General features: G+C 33.6%; 1 protein-coding gene across 1 annotated transcript; it reads right to left on the bottom strand.

Annotated features, from left to right (window-relative positions):
* Positions 1–721: 721 nt before the first annotated feature.
* On the bottom strand, positions 722–20,447 carry LOC147388021 (Endoplasmic reticulum vesicle transporter protein). Its single transcript, XM_086421664.1, has 12 exons — positions 20,294–20,447; positions 14,258–14,353; positions 12,665–12,747; positions 12,405–12,480; positions 12,197–12,264; positions 10,562–10,646; positions 5,394–5,497; positions 5,233–5,316; positions 4,113–4,259; positions 2,210–2,318; positions 1,992–2,111; positions 722–1,003 (listed from the first exon to the last, which is right to left on the bottom strand). Exons 2-12 carry the CDS (start codon positions 14,343–14,345, stop codon positions 930–932), a joined length of 1,038 nt encoding a protein of 345 aa, XP_086277790.1. The 5' UTR covers positions 14,346–14,353; positions 20,294–20,447; the 3' UTR covers positions 722–929.
* Positions 20,448–20,899: the final 452 nt, after the last annotated feature.

Genomic DNA, 20,899 nt, shown 5'->3' on the forward strand with positions numbered 1-20,899 from the left:
CATTCACCCTCAGCATTTTATTTTCTCAACGTTCAAATGTTAATAACATGATTGGGGTTCTAGGGAGGTAATTGATTTTGTTTAAGACACCTCAAAATATATATATATATATTATATATATATATATATATATATTTAATTTGTACGGTCTCCAAAATTTTATTTTCCTATTTTTTATGATACTTTGACGCCAAATTGAATTGAATTGAATCTCCACTGATTCCGAACTTTGTTACCATGAAGAGGTACAAAACAGCTTAAGTTGCAAAGCTGTAGAATCAATAGCTAACGAAGACTTCCAACTGTTTGCCTCCGAAAACAACTGAGGAAGATTAAGCAATTAGAATGGAAATGAACACTTGCAATGACAGATCAAATTGAATGATGCAACAAATAGATATCATTTGATGACCACCAATTTTTTGAGGTTATCTGCATTTTTATTTTTTAGTTTGGAAAGGTATCCCCTGCCCACTTTAGAAATGAGACTTATCCCTTTAGGCCGCGCCACCACAAACAGGCATATATGGTAAAGTTATGGGTGAGGAGACTCGGGGGAGCAAACCCACAGCCACGGGTGGGTTTTTGGGATAAGAGTTCGATGATATGATGTGCAGGAATATGTTAATGCAGAATCACTTAAAAACATCTGCTAGGATTTGATTCAAGAGGATTGTACTGTAGAATAGCAGATGGGCAAAAGAAAAATAAAAGAACACCATTATCAATAAAGCTTGTTCTCAATAAGTAAAAGATTGGCTAACATTCCACGACAGGTTCTTATATGGGCATATTGACGCTCACTTGAATTTTCATCGTTGTGCAGAAACTGGATCATGTTCATTATATCTTGCTTTTTTCCAAAACCTTTCCTTGAATTTGTAACAATGGTACCCTCTTATCTCAACATAAATTACACACATCTTTGGTCAGCGGAGTACACTTCTACTGGTTGACGTTGTCAATCCCTCCAAAAGCCTATACATCCACCGATCTAGCATTCCTGTTGATGAACAATACAATACAGGTTCTAAACGTCAGAAAGAAAGCCTAAAAAAAATAAAACAAAGAGACAAGCTTTAAGGAAGGGTTTTGAGAGATTACTGACAAAATCCCAACGGATAATGAAATCCTCGAAAAACACCCCTTTGAACTTCTTCAAGATCATACACCAATAAAACAGATGCCCAAGTTCTACTTCAGATTTTTTTTTTTTTTTTTCTAATTTCTCAAAAAGGTCATGTCCCCCAATCAATCAAGGTGCCAACTTGCTAAGTTGGTTAAAGTCTATTGAGTGTTAATACCACGATATGGGTTAAAACAAGCCTTCACCTAACCACTAACCCATCGGCTTGTACAGGGAAAAATAAAAAAGAAACAAGAAAAGAAAGCAGATTATTATGCGAAGCTGGGCAATCTGATCCAGCCCAACTTATCAAATAAGAACTCAAATCACAGATGGTCAATACGGATAATTACATTTATCTTTTCTATTACAATGAGAGAAGGGGGAGTAGAAGTGATTCGACACAAAAATTTGGATTCCAAAAATACCCCCACCTTAACATTTAAACTTAATATAATCAGTCATTTTGGTCAAAAACAAATAAAATTGCAATTCCACGTCCCTAAACTCATGTTGGTTAGTTTTCAAAATTATGGAAATATCCTTTTTTAGTATGTAGTCATCATTTAATTAATATTTTAAATTACAAATAAATCCATCAGATACATGTGCTTTTGCAAATGCCACCTTCTAGTAATCATAATAAAATCATGGTTAAAAATATTGGAATGTATCAGCCGATACATGTTGGTATCAACCGGGACTAATATGAAACATTGACCCCTGAAACATTGAATGTATCAAGATTGAATAGGCCGATATAGTATCAGTTTTTAAATTGACCAAAACATTAATTCGATATGAAATTTTAAACCTTGAATAATACAGTACACTTCAAACCAAAGAAATCGGGTAAAATAAGAACCTGTTAAAGCAAATGTACCACCAAGTACAGCACAAAGCCGAGTGATGAAGTGCAGAAAACTGCGGCGTTCTTCTTTAATTGTCACAGTTATTGGTGAAAGATCATACAAGAAGTAAACAGCTACATCAAAGAACAAAGATGACAAGTAATCAATGATAAACATATGATGAAAAAAAAAACCATAAAAATAAGTTGTAAAGATCGAGGTGCGGACTAACCTGGCCAAGTCCTATCAAACTCATTCATTGGGACAAAATATTCCGTGACAGAAAATTGATTAGTCGGTAAAACCTCTTTTGAGAGATATCTGTATTCGGTTGGAACGATCTACATCACAATATATAGATAAATACATGCAATAGCATAAATAAAGAAACAGTATAGGCTGATTCCAATCAGCTCAACCTGAATCAAACTAGACTTGGCCATGGTCTGAAACTAACTCGTGTTCAGAACGTCTAAAGATATTACGAGACTTCAGATCATCTGCAATATATGCCAAAGACTGTAGGTTGGTTTTTGTTCAGGGTTTGAGGATTAACAATTATTCAGGGTTTGAGGATTAACAATTATTCTAAAAAAATGTGTGGTTTCCAATTTTCCATACAAGTTTTCCTGATTATTAGGTATTTCTCTTTGCTAACAAAAAAGAAAGGCATGTCCCTACAGTGCCATTTGACAAGGAAATCCGAAAAATGAGATTTAGAAGAAGAGATTTCCATGAAAATTTTGAAAAAACAAAATTATTCGGTTGCTGGATTTCAAAAGAAAAATCACTGGAAGACTAATTTGCAACATCTTTCAATTCAATCATGGTAGTACACCTAGCATGTGGATTTGGATAGAATGATCCTTAAATTGACCAACTTATTAGTAAGGATGTTTATTTTTTGACAGTAATATAAGGATTTCTATCAACGATATGTGATGTATGTGTATGGAACATTAAGAATATGTTTGTTTCTATATTGTTCATTTGTTTTAGGTTTACTCTAAGAAGCTTTGGATATTTTGAGGTCTCTTCTTTTGCACTATTCAGTGCTAGGAGGAAGATTCTTCAGAAAATCTGTTTGTTTGCTGTGTCGATGCCTCTAGAAGAAAAGAAACCAGAAGATTTCTGATGATGCATTCCTTTCGGTTGCAGAAGCATACACTCCGCTAGAGCTTGGGGTTAAGGGGGTAAAAGAGGAATGAAAATTAAGTTGTAAGGGTATTATTAGAAAAGGGGTAGAAGGGTAGAGGCAATAAAGTTAGAGAGGGATTATTGGAAAAGGAGAAAATGAAAGAAAATAAAGTTGGATGGGTATTCTTGGAAAAGGGAGGGTAGAAGAGGAAAGGGAATAAAGTTAAGTGTGGTATTTTTGGAAACGAGGAGGAAAAGAGAAGGAAATAAAGTGTATAATTTTCCTCGAGATTTGTGTGAAGATTAAATCCCAACCCCTACTTATATGGGGGATAAACATTGGGAAGTGAACCGTTGTGTTCTATTATATAGATTTGGAGAATTCTTTCGGTCAAGGTCCCTAATTTCAGAATATTACAGATAATCACAATTTTAGAGTTCATAATGGCGGAAACATCATAACCGGAAGGTCTTATTACATAAAAGTTAAAGATAAATGGAAGATCAACAGAGAAGATTATCAAGCACAATTTAATAATGGATGTTTCGGAAACTTATGCCCAACAAAGAAAAACAGGTATTGCTCAAAGATGAAAATAACTTAATTGTTAAGGTTAGACTAGCTATCATATGGTGGGTACAAAATGAAGGGATCGGGCCATGGCACCAGAAAATTTTTTTGGAGCACATAAGGGTATATGCTAGACAGTAGATACTCATTTTCTCTCATATTTCAAAGAGAGCTAATGACATAGAACATTGCTTGGCTAAGACGTGGTGATTATTAAAAGTTGGGTGCCCTAGTGGTTATTAAAAGTTGTTCAGCAGCCCACGGTGATGTATTGCTTGTTGGGAATTCCTAACAACCCCATAAAATGTAGTTCGTTAAACAGCCATATACATGCAAGTTGAGTAAAATATCCAGAATATCCTGAAGACGACAAAAATAAAATACCCTATAAGCTAGTTGTGTAGATTCATCAGCAAGTGAGTCACACCTTTATGTAATATTTGAATGTTCCACTTGTATCCCGCAGAATCCGCATAGTTTCATCAAGTGGGTTATGAATTCCGGGGTACTTTGGTCCAAATGATAAATCATGAATCACATGACTAACATTCACATGAGTAGCTCCCTCAAATATCTGTATAAAAAGAATAAAAAGGTAGCCAATATGAAAGCTGCATGTCACAAATTGAAATAAGGAGATAAAAGAACTCCAATATGTATATATATATATATATGCAATTCTTCAACAGATGGTACCAAAGAACTCCTTCATAAGGAGATAAAAGAAGATGATAATTGGAATGTGTTTAAATAATCTCACAAATCCAATATCTGCCTTCACTTGTTGACTCCACACAGACCTTGTAAGCATATCAAAGAGGTATTACCATATCATTATGAGACATCATCTCCTCAAAAGGAGAAATGCTTCCCTGTTCTTGAACCATTTTAGAAGAGAGATTCTATTGCCATGCCAACTTTTTCTAACGCCACCCCAATTCATATGTAAATTATCAAAGAATTAGCACACATTTGTGGTGGAGTTAGCAAAAGTTGGTGTGGCAATAGAAGCTCTCTTTTAGAAGCACGGGCATAATGATAACGAAGCAACCATGTATCTGTAAACACGAGTATGTGCATGCATGAGTTCAGTGCATCTATGTAACTTGAAGGACACTAGTGTTAGTGCCAAACAGGGTCATGGTAGTCAAACAACTTGGTAGAGTTTTGCCTATATATACTCCCTACTTACACTCCCACTTGTGGAGTACACATGATAAAAAAAAAAAACCAAGCTTCCAAATGCAACCCTTCAAATTAAAAACCCATTTTATGTTTATAGAGAAATTCCATTGTAATATAAAGCATTTGAAAAGTGATCTTGTTAAATAACAAGGCCTCGAAGCTGCAAAGAACTTATGGTTGCAGTAAGCAATATCAAATAGAGTTGAAGCTGCAACGCAAATCTCCCTAAAAAAACTAACAAATAACCTCCATTCCACAAACTTAAGAAAATGAATGAATCAACTGAGAACAAAACAACTTCAAAAGGATAAAAAAAAAGCACAAGACCTCATCACAAATGCAACAATGGTGTAAGAACTGACCTGTTGTGCAACAAAAATATTTAACCCGTGAACTGAAATATGGAAGTTCCCTGCGACCCTTTGAACATCCAAAACTCCATAAACCTGGAGGAAACCATAAGCTATAGTTGGTCAGCCCAAAGATTACAAATTCAAGTATTGTAAAGCCCATTAAAACATACCCGGCATCCCTCCCCATTCACCAAAGCTTGTTTCACATTCTTGACCATTTTTTCAGCATCTTGATCAAATTGATGTTGCAGATGTTTGTGATCCTCATTGTCATCTGTTTATGAGAAAATAAAATATATGACACCAATTAAGCCTAGATGAGAGATACAACTAGGGGCCTTTTGTAATGACCTAAGAAAATCAGTATCTCGAGGAAATGACCCACTCAATAGTTATATTTTAATAGAAGATTATGAAATAAAACTTCAACATTGGAACCAGAAGCATAAAAAAACCTACTGATACAGGACAGTGATGGAAGAAGAGGAAATAAAAGGGTTTAGGGAAATCTTCTTTGGAATTGGGATTAGATTAAGGATTTGGGCTACAATAAGGTTACCTTAAAAGTTTAGGGTCAACCCCAAAGATTTGGTTATAGGGTTTAACAATAGCATTTTACCATTATTGTTGAGGATCTAGGTTTATAGGGTGATGATTAAAGAATGTGGGAAGGGATTTTAGGAATCAAGAATCAAGAAAATTAAGACTAAAGAAAGAGAGAAAGGATAAAACCTTGGAATCACACACCAAGAGTTTCTCGGAATCACACTAAAATACCAAATAAATAACCTAATTTTTGTAAATTTCTCTCCTAATTTTTCAACCCTTATAAACTTAAATTAAGACTAAAGAAAGAGAGAAGGGATAAAAGCTTGGAATCACACACCAAGAGTTTCTCGGAATCACACTAAAATACCAAATAAATAACCTAATTTTTGTAAATTTCTCTCCTAATTTTTCAACCCTTATAAACTTAAATAAAGGACATTATAAAGTTATCAAACTACCCATAAATATTATATTAAGATCATGGGCAAATAAAACATGAAAATAAGCCTAAAAAATAATAAAATAAAATCCAAAAATAGAAAATCAAATAAAATAAAAATCTACTCTTCAAGCTTTGATGTCCCCATCAATTCTCCTTGGCTAGGAAGATTTCGCTACGAACAAAATAAAATTGTGGTAATTCCCCAGCAAATCATGTCTCTATAAGCCACATACAATCTAATTTTGACTTGCTTCTCAACCAATCCACCCTCCACGCTACAATAGATATCATCAAACCAAATAATAATCGTTGGACTCTTATTTTCCAGCAAGAATTGAAACTGGCACTTTAAAATGCTTCATGTATAATGTAATTCATTGATTTATTCAAACATTATCTGCCTTTTCTTTTTCATGGGATAAAATCGGTGTTAAAGCAAAGGATGTAGTGGTTCCACAATTTCTTGTGCCAATTGTTCAGATCCTTCAAACTTAGATTCTTCTTCAAGAACCGATAATGATGCCTCACACTTGTCAATCTCACTCTTGCTTAAATCAAGCTCATAGATTTCTTCATTACTCACCTTGATTTTAAGTGTATGGACTTCGATCACATTTACTGTCAGCTACATTTTCCTCCTCCCATGTGCTTTCAGCAGGTGACCCCTTTCCACTGTGCCTTTTCAAGTATACTAACACACTCGTTTTTGAGCACCTTCATCTTCTCTACCGCCCTAGATCCATCATCAGCTTCACTTGAGGTTCCTCCACATCCACTAGCATCCACTTCAACTTCTAGTGATATTCAAATTGCTTTAAAGAAAGGTACTAGATCATGTACTAAGCACCCAATTGCTAATTTTGTGTCTTTTCATTAGATGTCACCTTCATTTCATCAGTTTACACTTTCCTTGTCTACTTTTTATGTTCCTACTTCCAATACACAGGCATTATCCTCCTCTGGGTGAAAACTAACTATGGATGAGATTGCAACACATCATAATCATACTTGAGATCTATCTCCACTTCCACATGGGAAGTAGGTTGTGGGGTGTAGATGGGTATATACAGTCAAGTATCTTCCTAATGGATCTATTGGGAGGTTGAAGGCTCACCTTATAACCAAGGGTTACACAAGCTGATGGGGTTGATTATAGTGAGACTTTGTCTTCAGTGGCTCACTTGAACTCTATTGAAGTTCTTATTTCCATTGCATTGTGTCATGTTTGGCACCTGTATCAGTTGGATATAAAAAATGCATTTCTACATGGAGACTTGCAGGAGGAAGTATATACGGAGCAGCCACCTGGATATGTTGCATCTGGTAAGACTGGACTAGTGTGTCGCTTACGAAAGACAATCTAAGGGCGGCTAAAACAATCACCTAGAGCTTGGTTTGATAAATTTAGTTTAGTTGTTCTCGCCTATGGATTTGCTAGGTCTACTTCTAATCATTCAATGTTTATGTGGCTCTCTTCTGGTGGAATTATTGTATTGATAGTTTGTGGATGATTTCATCATTGGAAGTGATCCTGATGGTATCTCAAATTTTAAGATTCATCTAGCCAAACAGTTTCACACTAAAAACTTGGGTCTTCTTTACTACTTTTTGGGTATTGAAGTAACTCATTCCAAAGAAGGTATTAGTTTGTCTTAGAGTAAGTATGCTTTGGACTTGCTATCTGAAAGTGGTACTTTGGGTTCTAAACCAACTAATACCATAAACACCAAGTCTAGGTTCAGGAATAAGTCGGCAAGGGAAAAAGTCGGAAAAAAAAACGAAAAAATCATGAAGAAATCAAAAAAGAGAGAAAATCGAAAAAAAATCAAAATAGTGTTAAGACTATATTTTTTTTCTACTAAGTGATGTTATCATTTATATCATCAAATCCTACTTTAAACTTAAGAAAAAACCCTTTTAAAATAGCTTGCTCAACAAAAAAAAATTCACATTTTTGTATCTAAATTGCGACTTTTTCAAAAAGTCGAGATTTAATCGCCAGTCTTTAAAATCGCGCGATTTAAACACGATTTTTTGAAAAAGTCAGCGACTTTGGTGACTATGGCTGATACTCTGATGATCCCACTATTAAGCTTTATGTTAAACAATGGGAGATTTATCCTGATGTAGAATGTTGCCATAGGTTAGTTGGCAAACTAATCTACCTAACTGTCACTCGCCCAGATATTATCTTGTTGAGGGAGTAATTAACCAATTTATGCATGCTCCACCAACAGACTCATTGGGATGTTGTATTTAGGATATTGAGGTATCTAAAGGGATTACCAGGCAAAGGATTCTTATATAGACCTTCTAATGCAAAATGCAACCGATAATTATAATTACTACAATTTTATTTTCTCAATGGCTAAATCTTCCCAATCAAGGAGAATTAATGGGGACATCAAATCTTAAAGAGTAGATTTTAATTTTTATTTAGATTTCTGTTTTAGGACTTTATTTACATGTTTTCTAGACTTATTTTGATATTTTATTGGCTCATGGTCTTAGTAAAATATTTAGGAGAAGTTTAGTAACTTTAATTTGTCTTTTATTTAGATTTATTAGGATTTGAAAATTAAGAGAGAAAGTTACGAAAATAAGTAAACTTATTTGGTATTTTAGTTTGACTGGGATTCTTGATTTATTTTCTTTATATAAATTGTATTAGGATTTTTTTAATGATGATAATGAACACTAAAGATTTAATGAATAAAATTGATATTGAAGCTTTTATATTCCCATTAATGGTGTGGTATGAGGCCATTTTGGAGTGAATCCAATATCTTTTTCTTCTTCTAATTTTTATTTTATTTTATTTTCTACACTTAATTTTCTTGAATTCTTGATTCTTGAAACCCCTTTCTTGATTTTTCATTCTTGATTTCTTAAAGTCTTGGATTATTGAAATCCCTTTCTTGATCCTTGAATCATCTTTTCTCTTAACCTTTAACCATTCTTTAACCTAAATAAAATTTTCATCTTACCTTTTGGGTTTACCCTATCCTAACCCAATTCCTATCAGATTTCCCTAAATCCCCTATTTTAAAAAAATCAAATTTCATTTTCTTATCTATCCTATTGTCGCTAAAATCCTTAACTCAATCTCGAACCAGATTTCCCTAAATCTTCTATTTTTCCAAAATCAAATTCCATTTTCTTATCTCTCATATTGTCACCCAATTCCTTAATCTAATCCCCAACTAGATTTCCCTAAATCCCTTATTTTGCCTAAATCAAATTCAATTTTCTTATCTCCCATCATCGCTTTGCATCACCTTCACCTCTTATATCCAATATTGGCTTCTCAATGTTGATTGAGTGGAGAGCCGGACTAATCGTAGATCTACTTCTAGGTAATATATCTCGTGGGAGGTAATTTAGTGACTTTGCATAGTAAAAAAAACAACAAATTGTAGCTTGTTCTAATGCTAAAACAAAATACAAGGTGATGGCACATACTGCATGTGAGATGCTTTGAATTTAGAATCTTCTAAAAGAGATGGGGATTGAAGTTCCTACTCTTATGCTTATTATGTATTGTGATAATCAAGTTGCTAGTTATATAGTTAGTAATCCAGTATTTCATGAGAGAACCAAGCACATTAAGATTGATTGTCATTTTATTCGTGATATGGCAATGGCTAAGAAGATATCTACTCCCTATATCAAGTCAGAAAATCAGTTGGGAGATGTTCTCACAAAACTAGTGTCTAAGAGTTCCTTTCTTACTTTTTGTACCAAGTCGGGCTTGTCAGATTTGTATGCTCCCAGCTTGAGGGGGAGTGTTAGAATGCTTACTTAATGTCATGTGGGTCCAATACTTAAACCCAAATGACCCATGTTTTATTTCTCACTAATGTAAGGTTGTGTGGGCCCAATACTTAAGCCTACACGACCAACCACATGTTTTTAATATAAAAGAGAGGCCAAACCCTATTGGGTGTAGACCTACTCATTCTCTTCTCTAGTTTCCTCCTCTCTTTAACCCTAATCTTGTAACATTACTATTTGTATATATTTTTACAAGGATACTAATTTTTTCTCAATGATTTGATGCAAAAAATATATAATCTATTTGACCATTACACATAATTAACAAAAATATAGAAAAATAAATGTCACAAAGTCTGATGAAATTATACAAGTAAAAAAATGTACACTACTCATCAAGTGAGCGAGTGAGTGAGTATATACATACATACTTACACCCATACATATACATATATCCACATGTGTATATTTATGTGTGTGTGTAGCACTTCTTCCCCTCCTAGAAAGATCATAATTTGACCACAAGAAAAGAGAAGAAGACTTAAAACCTTAAATAGACAACAAGGACATTACCATGCTTGAGAGTTGTATGATCCTTTTCAACAAGATCAGATATGTATTCAGTACCAATGATGTGGCCATCTCTACTCAGACGAAGCTGCAGTTAAAATTTAAACTGTTTAGTAGATCGACAAAACATCAAGTAAGCTTTATTGAGGAAGATGGAAGATGAAGAAGAAACACGGACTTGGAGGGAATAAACCAATATAAAAAATAAAAATAAAAAAAAAAGACAAATTAACAAGTGGTGATCCATGGACTTTAAGCTTATTTATTTAAAAATAGGCTTAATAACAGTAGTTCCCTTGGTTCTAATGTAAGAAATAGTTGTGTAAATGTATGTCTAAGTAGTTCATACCGTCCATACATAGTGTTTTGATCTAAGATTTCAATTCTTCCATTTTTCAGCAGTAGAATATTGTTCCATAGAGCTAAGGTCCAAAATATAGAAGAAACAAGCGTTTCCATGACTCAACCATACAGTCAATTCTATCCCACTTAATCCCTCTTTCATGGCCAGATGTCTATCTAGCTAAGGAATGGCATATGCATAAGATGCCCGAACGCATATATAGAGTTGTGAGTTTGGGCAACGAGATAACTGTGTATACTAAGATGCCCAAATTTGTATACGAAACAAGGATACTTCTCATTCAAAGAAATAATGGGCATGGGCATGGTTAAAGGTACCACATCAAATGCTACCAGTAATTCCCTTTTGTGTTTAATGCAAGAAATATTGATGAAAACGTATAGTATATATGTAAGATGCCCGAAATGAGTGGTAATACTAAAACAGAAAAAATCAGAAATGAGTACACTAAAGGATATTTAGCAATATTCTATATGGTTTGGCATGTGCAGAGAATACCATTAACAGCACCAATGAGAATAAGCACTTTGGTGCAAGTCGATGGCCCTAAAGCGTAAGAGAAGACCAAGAATGGCTGGATGAATGTTGTAACAAAAGATGTCAAGAAATGTTGCTTAATGTGGGAAAATATTCATTGAAAAACAGCTTTGCTATTTCTTCTATAGAAATCATCTAATACAAGTCGTTATCTCAAGTTTTTAATGATCTTTCCATATATTTTAGTAAAAAAAACGAAAAAATTGAAAATGAGTGGGTTTTACTAGTGTCGAGTTCACCACTTTTTATTTTAAAAGTGGTGAACTCAATATAAAAAGTGATGAGTTTGACCGTAAATAGTGTTGAGTTCGACAACAAAAATTGTGAACTAGACAGTAATGAGGGACCATTAAGAAAGAAAAAGTTTACTAAATGTCCTATCAAGCTATCATGCAAAACTTAAGGACCATTTAGAAAGAAACGCTTCCGCGAGGGTCCTTTAAGTAATTTTTCCTTATTAAAAAGCTTAAATTTGGTTTCAAGCATAGTTTAAAAAAAATCATCAGGTCAATTCCAAATTAGATTGAGTAGAGTTGATTCAATTGGATTTTGGGGTGACTCGTCCACAAAAATTAATAGAACCAACTTTTTGAGTTAACTTATCAAATAGTCAAGTCAACTCCAAAAATTACATACTCTTCAGCTCACAATAGAGTTAAATGGATGAATGATTAAAAATTGGGATAAATCATTGCCTTAGACCAACGAGTAATTAACTGATGGAACAAATTTCTTACTTTCCATATGCTTGTATCCAGGTCCACCTCATGTTTGCCTGACATATCGATGGCATCCACACTAATAACTGAAAAAACGTGCAAATAGCCATTATCTGAATTTATTTGAATTTGAAGACATTAAAGATGATTGTAAAAAGATTTATTGGATCATATTAGCGAACATGAAAACCAATGGAATTTGGAAAAACAGAAAGTAAATACTAACCATCACAGGGAAGCGAAGGAAACGACATATTTATATGAATTGGAAGGGTTTCTCCACGTTTCAAATCTACTGACATCTGTCCAAATAAAGTATGTCACAGTCAAAGAATCCAAATGATCAGACATGCTTGTAGAGTAGTGCTTCTAACCTTATATGAGTAATATTACAGTTCTAAAGAGAAAAAGCAATGAGGTGCATGTAGTATAAGTGTGCATAACAAAAAAATAAATAGAAAATGGAAGCGTGGCATCTAAACAAACCTGATGAACTGTATATGTTGAAAGATAATACTTCAGCTCGTGCAAGAACAATGTGGCCATTATAACTAAACCAATGATGGAGACTACAAAAAAGTATGTTTTTTTTTTGGTAAGTTACTAGAGATAATAATATATAACACAAAAAAAAAAAAAAAAAAGAAACCCATGGAATAAGCTTAAGTTACAGCTAAAATCAGTGCAGATTTTTTTTTTTTTGATCAAGTAAAAATCCAAACAAAGAGGACAGTTGAGGGGAACAGCCAACAGACAAATGCACAAGAGAACAAAATTTGATAGGAGTTTTATGGGAAGCACCATCAGGGTATACAGAGGAATTGCAGTTTGATAGGTTGGATTCGATGGTGAGTGAATCACCAAAACCAGCAGTTACCCACCACAATCCAACACTTACATCGATCTATCTATCTGACAGTGGAAGAATGCACTGAATGGTAAATAAATTTTGAGTGTTTCAATGCATCAACTAGTCCAATTTTCGCAACTATTCCCATCCATATGAAGAAAGAAATTGATGAAGAAGCTCACAGTAATTAGTTAGGTTTCTTCCAAAGAGACCATCTACGAAGCACGAGTGCACAAGTCTCTCCTTCACAAATGCAGGCAATAAAACATAAAATTTGAAGAGACATACACTGATGGAAGATACGCTAGAGAGAAAACTATCACATCAAACTAGTCTACCAATTAATATTCAATTTAATATTGGAAAATATATTATTTCTGTTATGAAATTGAATATTAATTTGGAGTTAATATTAACAGAAACACATGATAGACAAACACAATTTGGTATTACTAAACTAAATGAGCTTGTATTTAAGTGTAGAACTTAGACCAATCGATTAATATTTATGACAGAGGGATGGGTATTGAGAATTGCTTGCCTAGCAAATCTAATTCAAATATTATGGGCTTCCCTTTCATAGGGAAGCCTATCAAGCTGTTTCTTGGACCACAGTGTTGAATCAAAACCATTAGGATATGACGTATTCGATCTCATCTTTTGAGGTGCTCATGGAGATGGTTCCTTTTATTCAACCAAGGAAATTAGGAATGTTCATGATCACTATTTAAAGTAAATACCAAATCAAATAATGGATTTATTATTGCATTATAGAGAGAAATGAGTCACTAAATTTTTTTTTTTTATCCAATTTTATTTGATCATGGTATTTTCGATCATTAATCATGGTATGATTGGTCAAACGCCTCCTTCATAATATAATCACAGATTACCTATATATCTTCATTTCATGTGAAGCAAAAATATTACATATCATTTTATAAGAGATCTTTTTTTTCTTAAAACAGGACTCAAAATGCTATATATGAAAGCAATGAGACATTCGTTCAAAATTACTAAGACAAATTATATGTGTATAACAAGCAACTACTTCTAGGGAAGTTGGCCGAACAAAACCAAGATTTGGAGCTATGAACAAATCCCAAAAACGAAATTTCAAGAGTTGCACTTGCAGCCAACTCTAACTCCGAGTAACTGCCTCTTACAAACCACCCTAAATGTTGTCATCCTTCTAAATATGTGGATTTAACAGAAGCTAAAGTTCATACCTACTGCTCCAGACCGAGTCTTCTGCAACAAGTGCTCTTCAGCACGAGGAAATGCATCGAGACTCTTTAAAGCTTGTTTCATGCCCATTTTTTATCCTGCTCACAGAGAGAGAATTAGAAAAATAATTATTAAATAAATTACCTGAGTCTGTTATATGGGATACATCAATTGTTTGGAGCATCAAACCATGTAAATCAAGGAAATACAATATTACACACCAAAAAAAAAACAAAGTTGAAAAAGTAGAGAAATGATATAATAAGGTGGATTTAGTATTAATAGATGATGTACTTGTAGATACTAACCAGAACTGAATGAAGGAAAATGATCTGTATTATGGTAGTCAGCATTAAAACATCTAAGGAGCCAAATCAAACTGAATTTCACACTGTCAATTGATAGGACGTCCATGTGAGCCCATTCCCATAACATACACTCGCCTATATTAGAACTCCTATGGGAGTTAAGAGTCCTAATTAGATTGGGTCCCTATTTTTTAATAGGAGACTGCAATCTACAGAATCCCCTATTCCCATAAAAATGTTGGAGACTCATACGTGAGAGAGACAGAAAATCTCTTTATCTCCTCTCTAAGTTTTGCAAGATTCTTTGGGTTTCTATCAAGGACCCTAGGGTTTAAGGAGTGGGAAGTTCGTGATTGCTCTAGTAGTGTCAACATGAGGTGTGTTTAGACTCTCCGGTCTCCGGCAACCGGTGAACGTGACACGATTTCAAGGTTAGATCTCTGTTGAGGATAATAGGTGGGCTCTTAAAAACTCTAACATTGGTATCAAAGATACATAAATTGTGTTCCATTGCTTGAATAAAACACCTTAAAGTCCTTGATTCTTCTAGTTTTACAAGAAAGATCAGATTTGATCAAGACTCTCTCTGGTAGTAGAATAAAGAAAAACTCTAATTCTACATCTTGAATAGTGAGTCAACTCAACCCATTTTTATTAACTAATTGTAGATCAGTGAGTCAACTTTGACTCAAAATCTTGAACAATCACGAAGGAATATGTCCGTCCTATACAGAAGAATAGCGTTGAACTCGTTGGATCAACTCAATGATTCGATGTGTTGAGTAAACTCATTGAGTTGACTCGAAAACCCAACAAAAGGAGAAAAGAACCTAGACTGAAAATAAATAAATGAAAAGGGGAGGGGGGGAGAGAGAGAAGGAAGAAAGGAGGGGTGATGCACCTTTATTAAACACCGTCACAAGATCAGAGCAAATTCATTGTGACCGTGACAGTTGACGGCTGTATTTCTTTCGAAATGAGGTTGTGCGGCGCAAGGGGGTCAACTCCACTTGCGAGCCTGTAAAATGATCGTACACACCAAACGTAGCTAGCAAACAAGTAAACGACGCAAAGCCCGAAGGCAACTTTGTTGATATTGTAATGTTTAAAATATAAAAAAAATTATTGACTAAGTCAACCATTGTTGACTCAAGTCAAATCAATTCTAGTCAAACAACTTTGACTAAGTCAAATTGACTAAGGTCTTTTTAAGAAATTCTAAAAAGAATTAGAATTTTTGTAATATCTAGATATTTTTTTTGAAAATATCAAATATGATATTAGCTGATTTTTGTTTGTTGCTTCACTTTTTACACAAACAAAAAAGAGAAAAGAAAGAAGGAAGAGAAAGAAAAGAAGGAAAAGAAAAGAAAGAGAAACAAAAAAAAAATGTAGGCCCTTGCAACTCTTTATAATAGTTTTAGTAATTTAAAAAATATATATATTGCTGATTTATAGTTGTAAAAATAGAATTTGTTTTGTTTTTAAAACAATTCTGATTTAGTAATTTTAAAGCTAAAGTTGTTTTGTAAAATTTTTTAACAATATGCATATACTTTATACATATTTATATTATTGTTTTTATGAGTTTAAAGCATGCTAGTAGTTGTTTTATTTAAAAAGAATTATTACATGCTTGTCGTTGATTTATACATGTTTTATACATAATTATATATACTAAAAACAAAATACAACAACTATGAAAGTTGCTGTTTTTGTATAAAATTGACAACATGTATGCTACATAGAAGGAAAAAAAATGATTGCTTTATACGTACATTATACGTGTTTTATATGTGTTTTATACGTATTTATACGTGTTAAATATAAAATACAGCAACTATGAAAGTTGTTGTTTTTATATAATACTTTACTATGTATACTTAGATTGAATGTTCAAACCATTTATTAGTTTATACATATTTTATACGTACTTTATAAGTATTTTGTACTTGTCAAAAAAAAAAAATACAGCAACTATATGAATTGCTGTTTTTACACACAATACATATATTTTGTTCACATTTTTTATAAACATACATGATTTTTGAATAAGTTAAACTGGTGGATAGTTTACTTTAATCATTTTAGTGATGGATTTCCAAGAAATATTTCTAATTAAAAAGTTGGGTAGAAAAATAATTTATTAAAATAAATATGAGAACGAGTTCTCAATTGAATGTCGTGCTTTTAAAATACCCAGTTAGTGAGATGTTTCGGCGTATGTCGTATAAGACACGAAAATGAGAGAAAAGATGAAGTGATGCTTCAGTCATAGACTGTGTAAGACATGAAAGAAAGAAAAAGACAAGAGAGATGAGACTGTACATTTGAGAGTGGACTGGGTATTTAAAACACGTGTATGTTTTACTTTCATTATATTTTGAAAAGAAAATAAATACTTATATGTAGTATTTTAGTGATTTATTAAAGAGATTGTGAAAACCTATAAAGAATAACATGTTGTGACATTTCCGGAATGATGTGTTATTCTAGGATAACAGTTGCGTTGTTTGAGTTCTTATGTATTATGGAATGCATAAAAACACAACATCACAACAGGAATCCGGGAATTTCTTTTCTATCTTTAATAGAGAACAAGATGTAGATAGTTGTATGATTGATAGAGAATATCGAGAATCACATGCACGCCAGATTGGCATAGATGAAGATGGCTAGTTAGTGATCATTAATAGTCTAAAGTAGTCAAGAAAGAATGACCTACTTCATTTGGTCCGTTTCTTAAGGCCTTGGTTAACGGCCAACCTGAGCCAAAAAACAATTACCCAAATTATAGCAGAGGTTGGCCATAGAATCAGGAACTAACGGTAGGGTTCTACACTGGTGAAGTATTGGAATAATTGTATTTTGACTGAGATGTTCACATCAGTTGTGACCCTCAACTCTCTATTATAGTACTCGATTATTTGATGTTATATTATGAACAATTATTTTTCTTAGATTTTTAAGTGTTTCAATTTCCTACTAAGTTTTATGACATCGGTGTTCAATTATTTTCAATTGTGTTGAATATCAAATATGCATGATTTATGAATTCCTAGAATGTTTAAACTACATATAGGATGCTGTTATTTAGAATTGTAAGATTCCCCTATTGGGTAACTCCCCTGTTACTCACCCCTACGACATCACAAATTTCAGACACACCTGGTTTAGGTGATCCTTCTGAGGAGACTCAGTACCATGGCCTTATAGATGATCAGTCCAAGCTTCCAAGAGTGGAGCATGGGTACTACTAGTAATGAGTCTTAAACTAGAGTTAGGTTTAAGTCTTTAAGTATCGTTTTTGTTATGTAATTATGAAAACCATATTATGTCATTACTGTTTTATGTATGTGTCAAGTGTTTTGATGTTTGAGGATACGTATCTATTCTATTGAGCAATAATCAGGTATGACATATAGTTATATTATTTGTCGTTTACGTTTATGAATTGATTATCATAATATGGGTGGGTTTTATATCATGCCTTGGGATTCAACTTGGGAATCATGGGAATTCGGGTTGAGTTTTTGGGGCGTGACAGATATAATATTGATTACACGGGGTAACGCGTTACAAAAGCATAAAGGTGCATTACAAAATAATAGATGATCTTATGACACGCGAGATTTCCACGGAGCTGGGCTTGAGGGCTTCAGTCAACGTGGGTGTAGGTGGGTCCTCCCAATCTTTAAGATAATTCTGAAAGCTCCTCCCATGTGAACTCATGATCTCTTACTTTTTATGTCTTGTTTCCTTATTGAGGAAGGTGCAGTGAATGGATACGTTGAAATCCATTCAATCAATTTGAAGGTCCCAAGATGTAATAATTACATTGCTTATCAACAATGGACCTACGGATGGGCTGTTAAAGTATAATGTGACACAACACATTATCTTACATCAATGGGCAGGGTAAAATAATCTTCACAGTAGTTTGATTCATGATGAGAATCGATGCCCATGTATTGAAAATTAATATGTTTTATGCATGGTTGTGTAAACCCCATCTGACCTTGTTCTAGTATGCTAACAAGAGATTTGAGCCATCAAACCTTTTTTCAAATTTACATATGATTTGAACAATCACGCGGTAAAATTGTTTATATAACATACATAAAGAGTTCGAACATTCATGTCGTGCACTTTTATGTATAAATTATTAGTGGCGAGTGTGGTAACTTTTTGTTCATCTTCAAAATTTGTGCATCAAATGAGATAATTGTTGACTTTGAAAATTGTCAATGTTTAGTCTTTTGGTCTGCTGTCATAATTAAGATGTCAATTAACTAATCTAAGGGATGAAGTAAATTTATGTGTGTGGCATTGATAAATTTCAAATTAACTGAAAACCCAAATCAATCTTGATCTTTGGTGAGATTGCATTTAAATAGAGGAAGTGGGTACAAGGTAGTTACATAACTACTAACTTCATCAACATGATTTAGTGCATTACAAAACAACTTAATAAACTACAACAAAACTAAAACTCTAATACCCTCCCATAATCGCATGTTCCTTTAAAGAAGGAACATGCTATTGATTACATGTTATAGATGCCTTTGATAAATTCATGATACGATTGTTGATGAGTAATTGAAATATCGATTGTGTTCATTGTAGATCACCACTTATTTTATTGATGAACATGATTCTCAATCGCATGCCCTGATTAGATTTAGGGCAGGATGGACTTAGGCATAAGAATAACTAAGGTTAGAAAATTTATGCCTGATTACATGGAGACATGTGTATTTCTGATGATCATACGGGCTACAAGAAATTCAGTTTTAGAATAGTACGGATCTAGGAAATTTTAGATTGTGACAAGGGAATTTCTTAATTACTTTTCTTGGATTGCAGAGAGAAAGAGAGAGGGCCCTTCAACGAAAGACTTGGAGGAAACAGCCTAAATAACATGAAAATCAGTTTTGGGCTTAAAGCAACTAGAACAAATTGCTCTAGTGGCGTCAACGTGACAGGTGTTCAGACTCTCCGATCTCCAATGACCAGTGAATGTGACATGATTCAAGGTTAGCTCTCCGCTGCACATAACAGGTAGGCTCCTAAAAACTCTAACACACAAATTATATGACGTGGACATTGATCGAGTACTTTATTGCAGTACAAAACATTAGCCAAAATTTCAATTGCAGTACTCAGAAAACAAAGAATTAGGGCCTGTTTGAATCGTGATTTTTTTGCACCAAAAATAAGAATTGTTCTTCGCCCGTAAAGATACATTTCTTTTCAGCACAACAAAAATAGCAAAACCAGACAATACCTTGTCAATTTACACACCCTTAAAAAAACCTAGAGCCAAAATAAAAAAATCTAATTCGCGAATTGAACCTAATTCATGGTTTCAAATGTCGATGGCTCTAGCTATAAATATTTTTGGTGCATATTACTTGGCGAGGTAGATAAAAATAAAAATAAAAAAAAGGAAAATTATGAAAATTGAACCTACAACCCCTCCGACATCAAGTCTCATAAACAGAAGATAGATTTAAGATGACAATTAGATAAAGAGTATCTACAAACCAAAAACAAAAGAAACAATCTTCAAAAAATAACTACTTGCAACTTGAAAGAGATGAAAAACAAAAATTATCATCCAATAACCGATCAGATAGGAAAATAACAGAGAAACGATTAACTTGCGTGAATCGATGCATACAAGAGATTGAGAAACTGAAAGAAAAATAACAAAATCGATTATTTTACCTGAGAGAAACAAAGCCAAGAGAAGATGAACAATTCTCTCAGTCTCCTAATCGCCAACGAGGGGCCACTGAGAGAGAGAGAGAACAAGAAAGGGGTTGCAAGCACTATTGCCCTAAATTAATAACCTACACCTATGCTCGAGCATGAACACAGAATCACAATGTTAAATTACAGAGAAAATTACTTCATAGACCCTGCGGTAGGGACGTGTTTCTAAATGCACCCCGAGCTTTCTGGAAGTATTTTAACAATCCAGTTAGTAAAATCTTTCTTACATTATGCCCCTCATCCCGATAATAAACCAATAAATTCAAATTGTCGATATTAAAATTAGAATCATTGAATTTGATCATTCATGTTAAAACATCAGCAACTGTAACAAGGTCGATCTTGACAATTTGAACCATTGATTTCAATGATTCATGTTGAAACATCGAGATTGATGATTTACAATCTTTTTTCGTGTCGACAATTTAAAAAAGGTCAATCTTGATGATTGGGATGAGGGTTGACATCAATGATTTGAACCATCAATCTCTATACTTTGAATCATCAATCTCCCCACTTAAAGTGAAGGTGTATTAAGAAAGAAAAAGCTTTCTAAAT

The sequence above is a fragment of the Akebia trifoliata genome, chromosome 13 (genome assembly GCF_017979445.1).
Source record: "Akebia trifoliata isolate Shusen 1 chromosome 13, ASM1797944v1, whole genome shotgun sequence".
NCBI classification, from domain to species: domain Eukaryota; kingdom Viridiplantae; phylum Streptophyta; class Magnoliopsida; order Ranunculales; family Lardizabalaceae; genus Akebia; species Akebia trifoliata.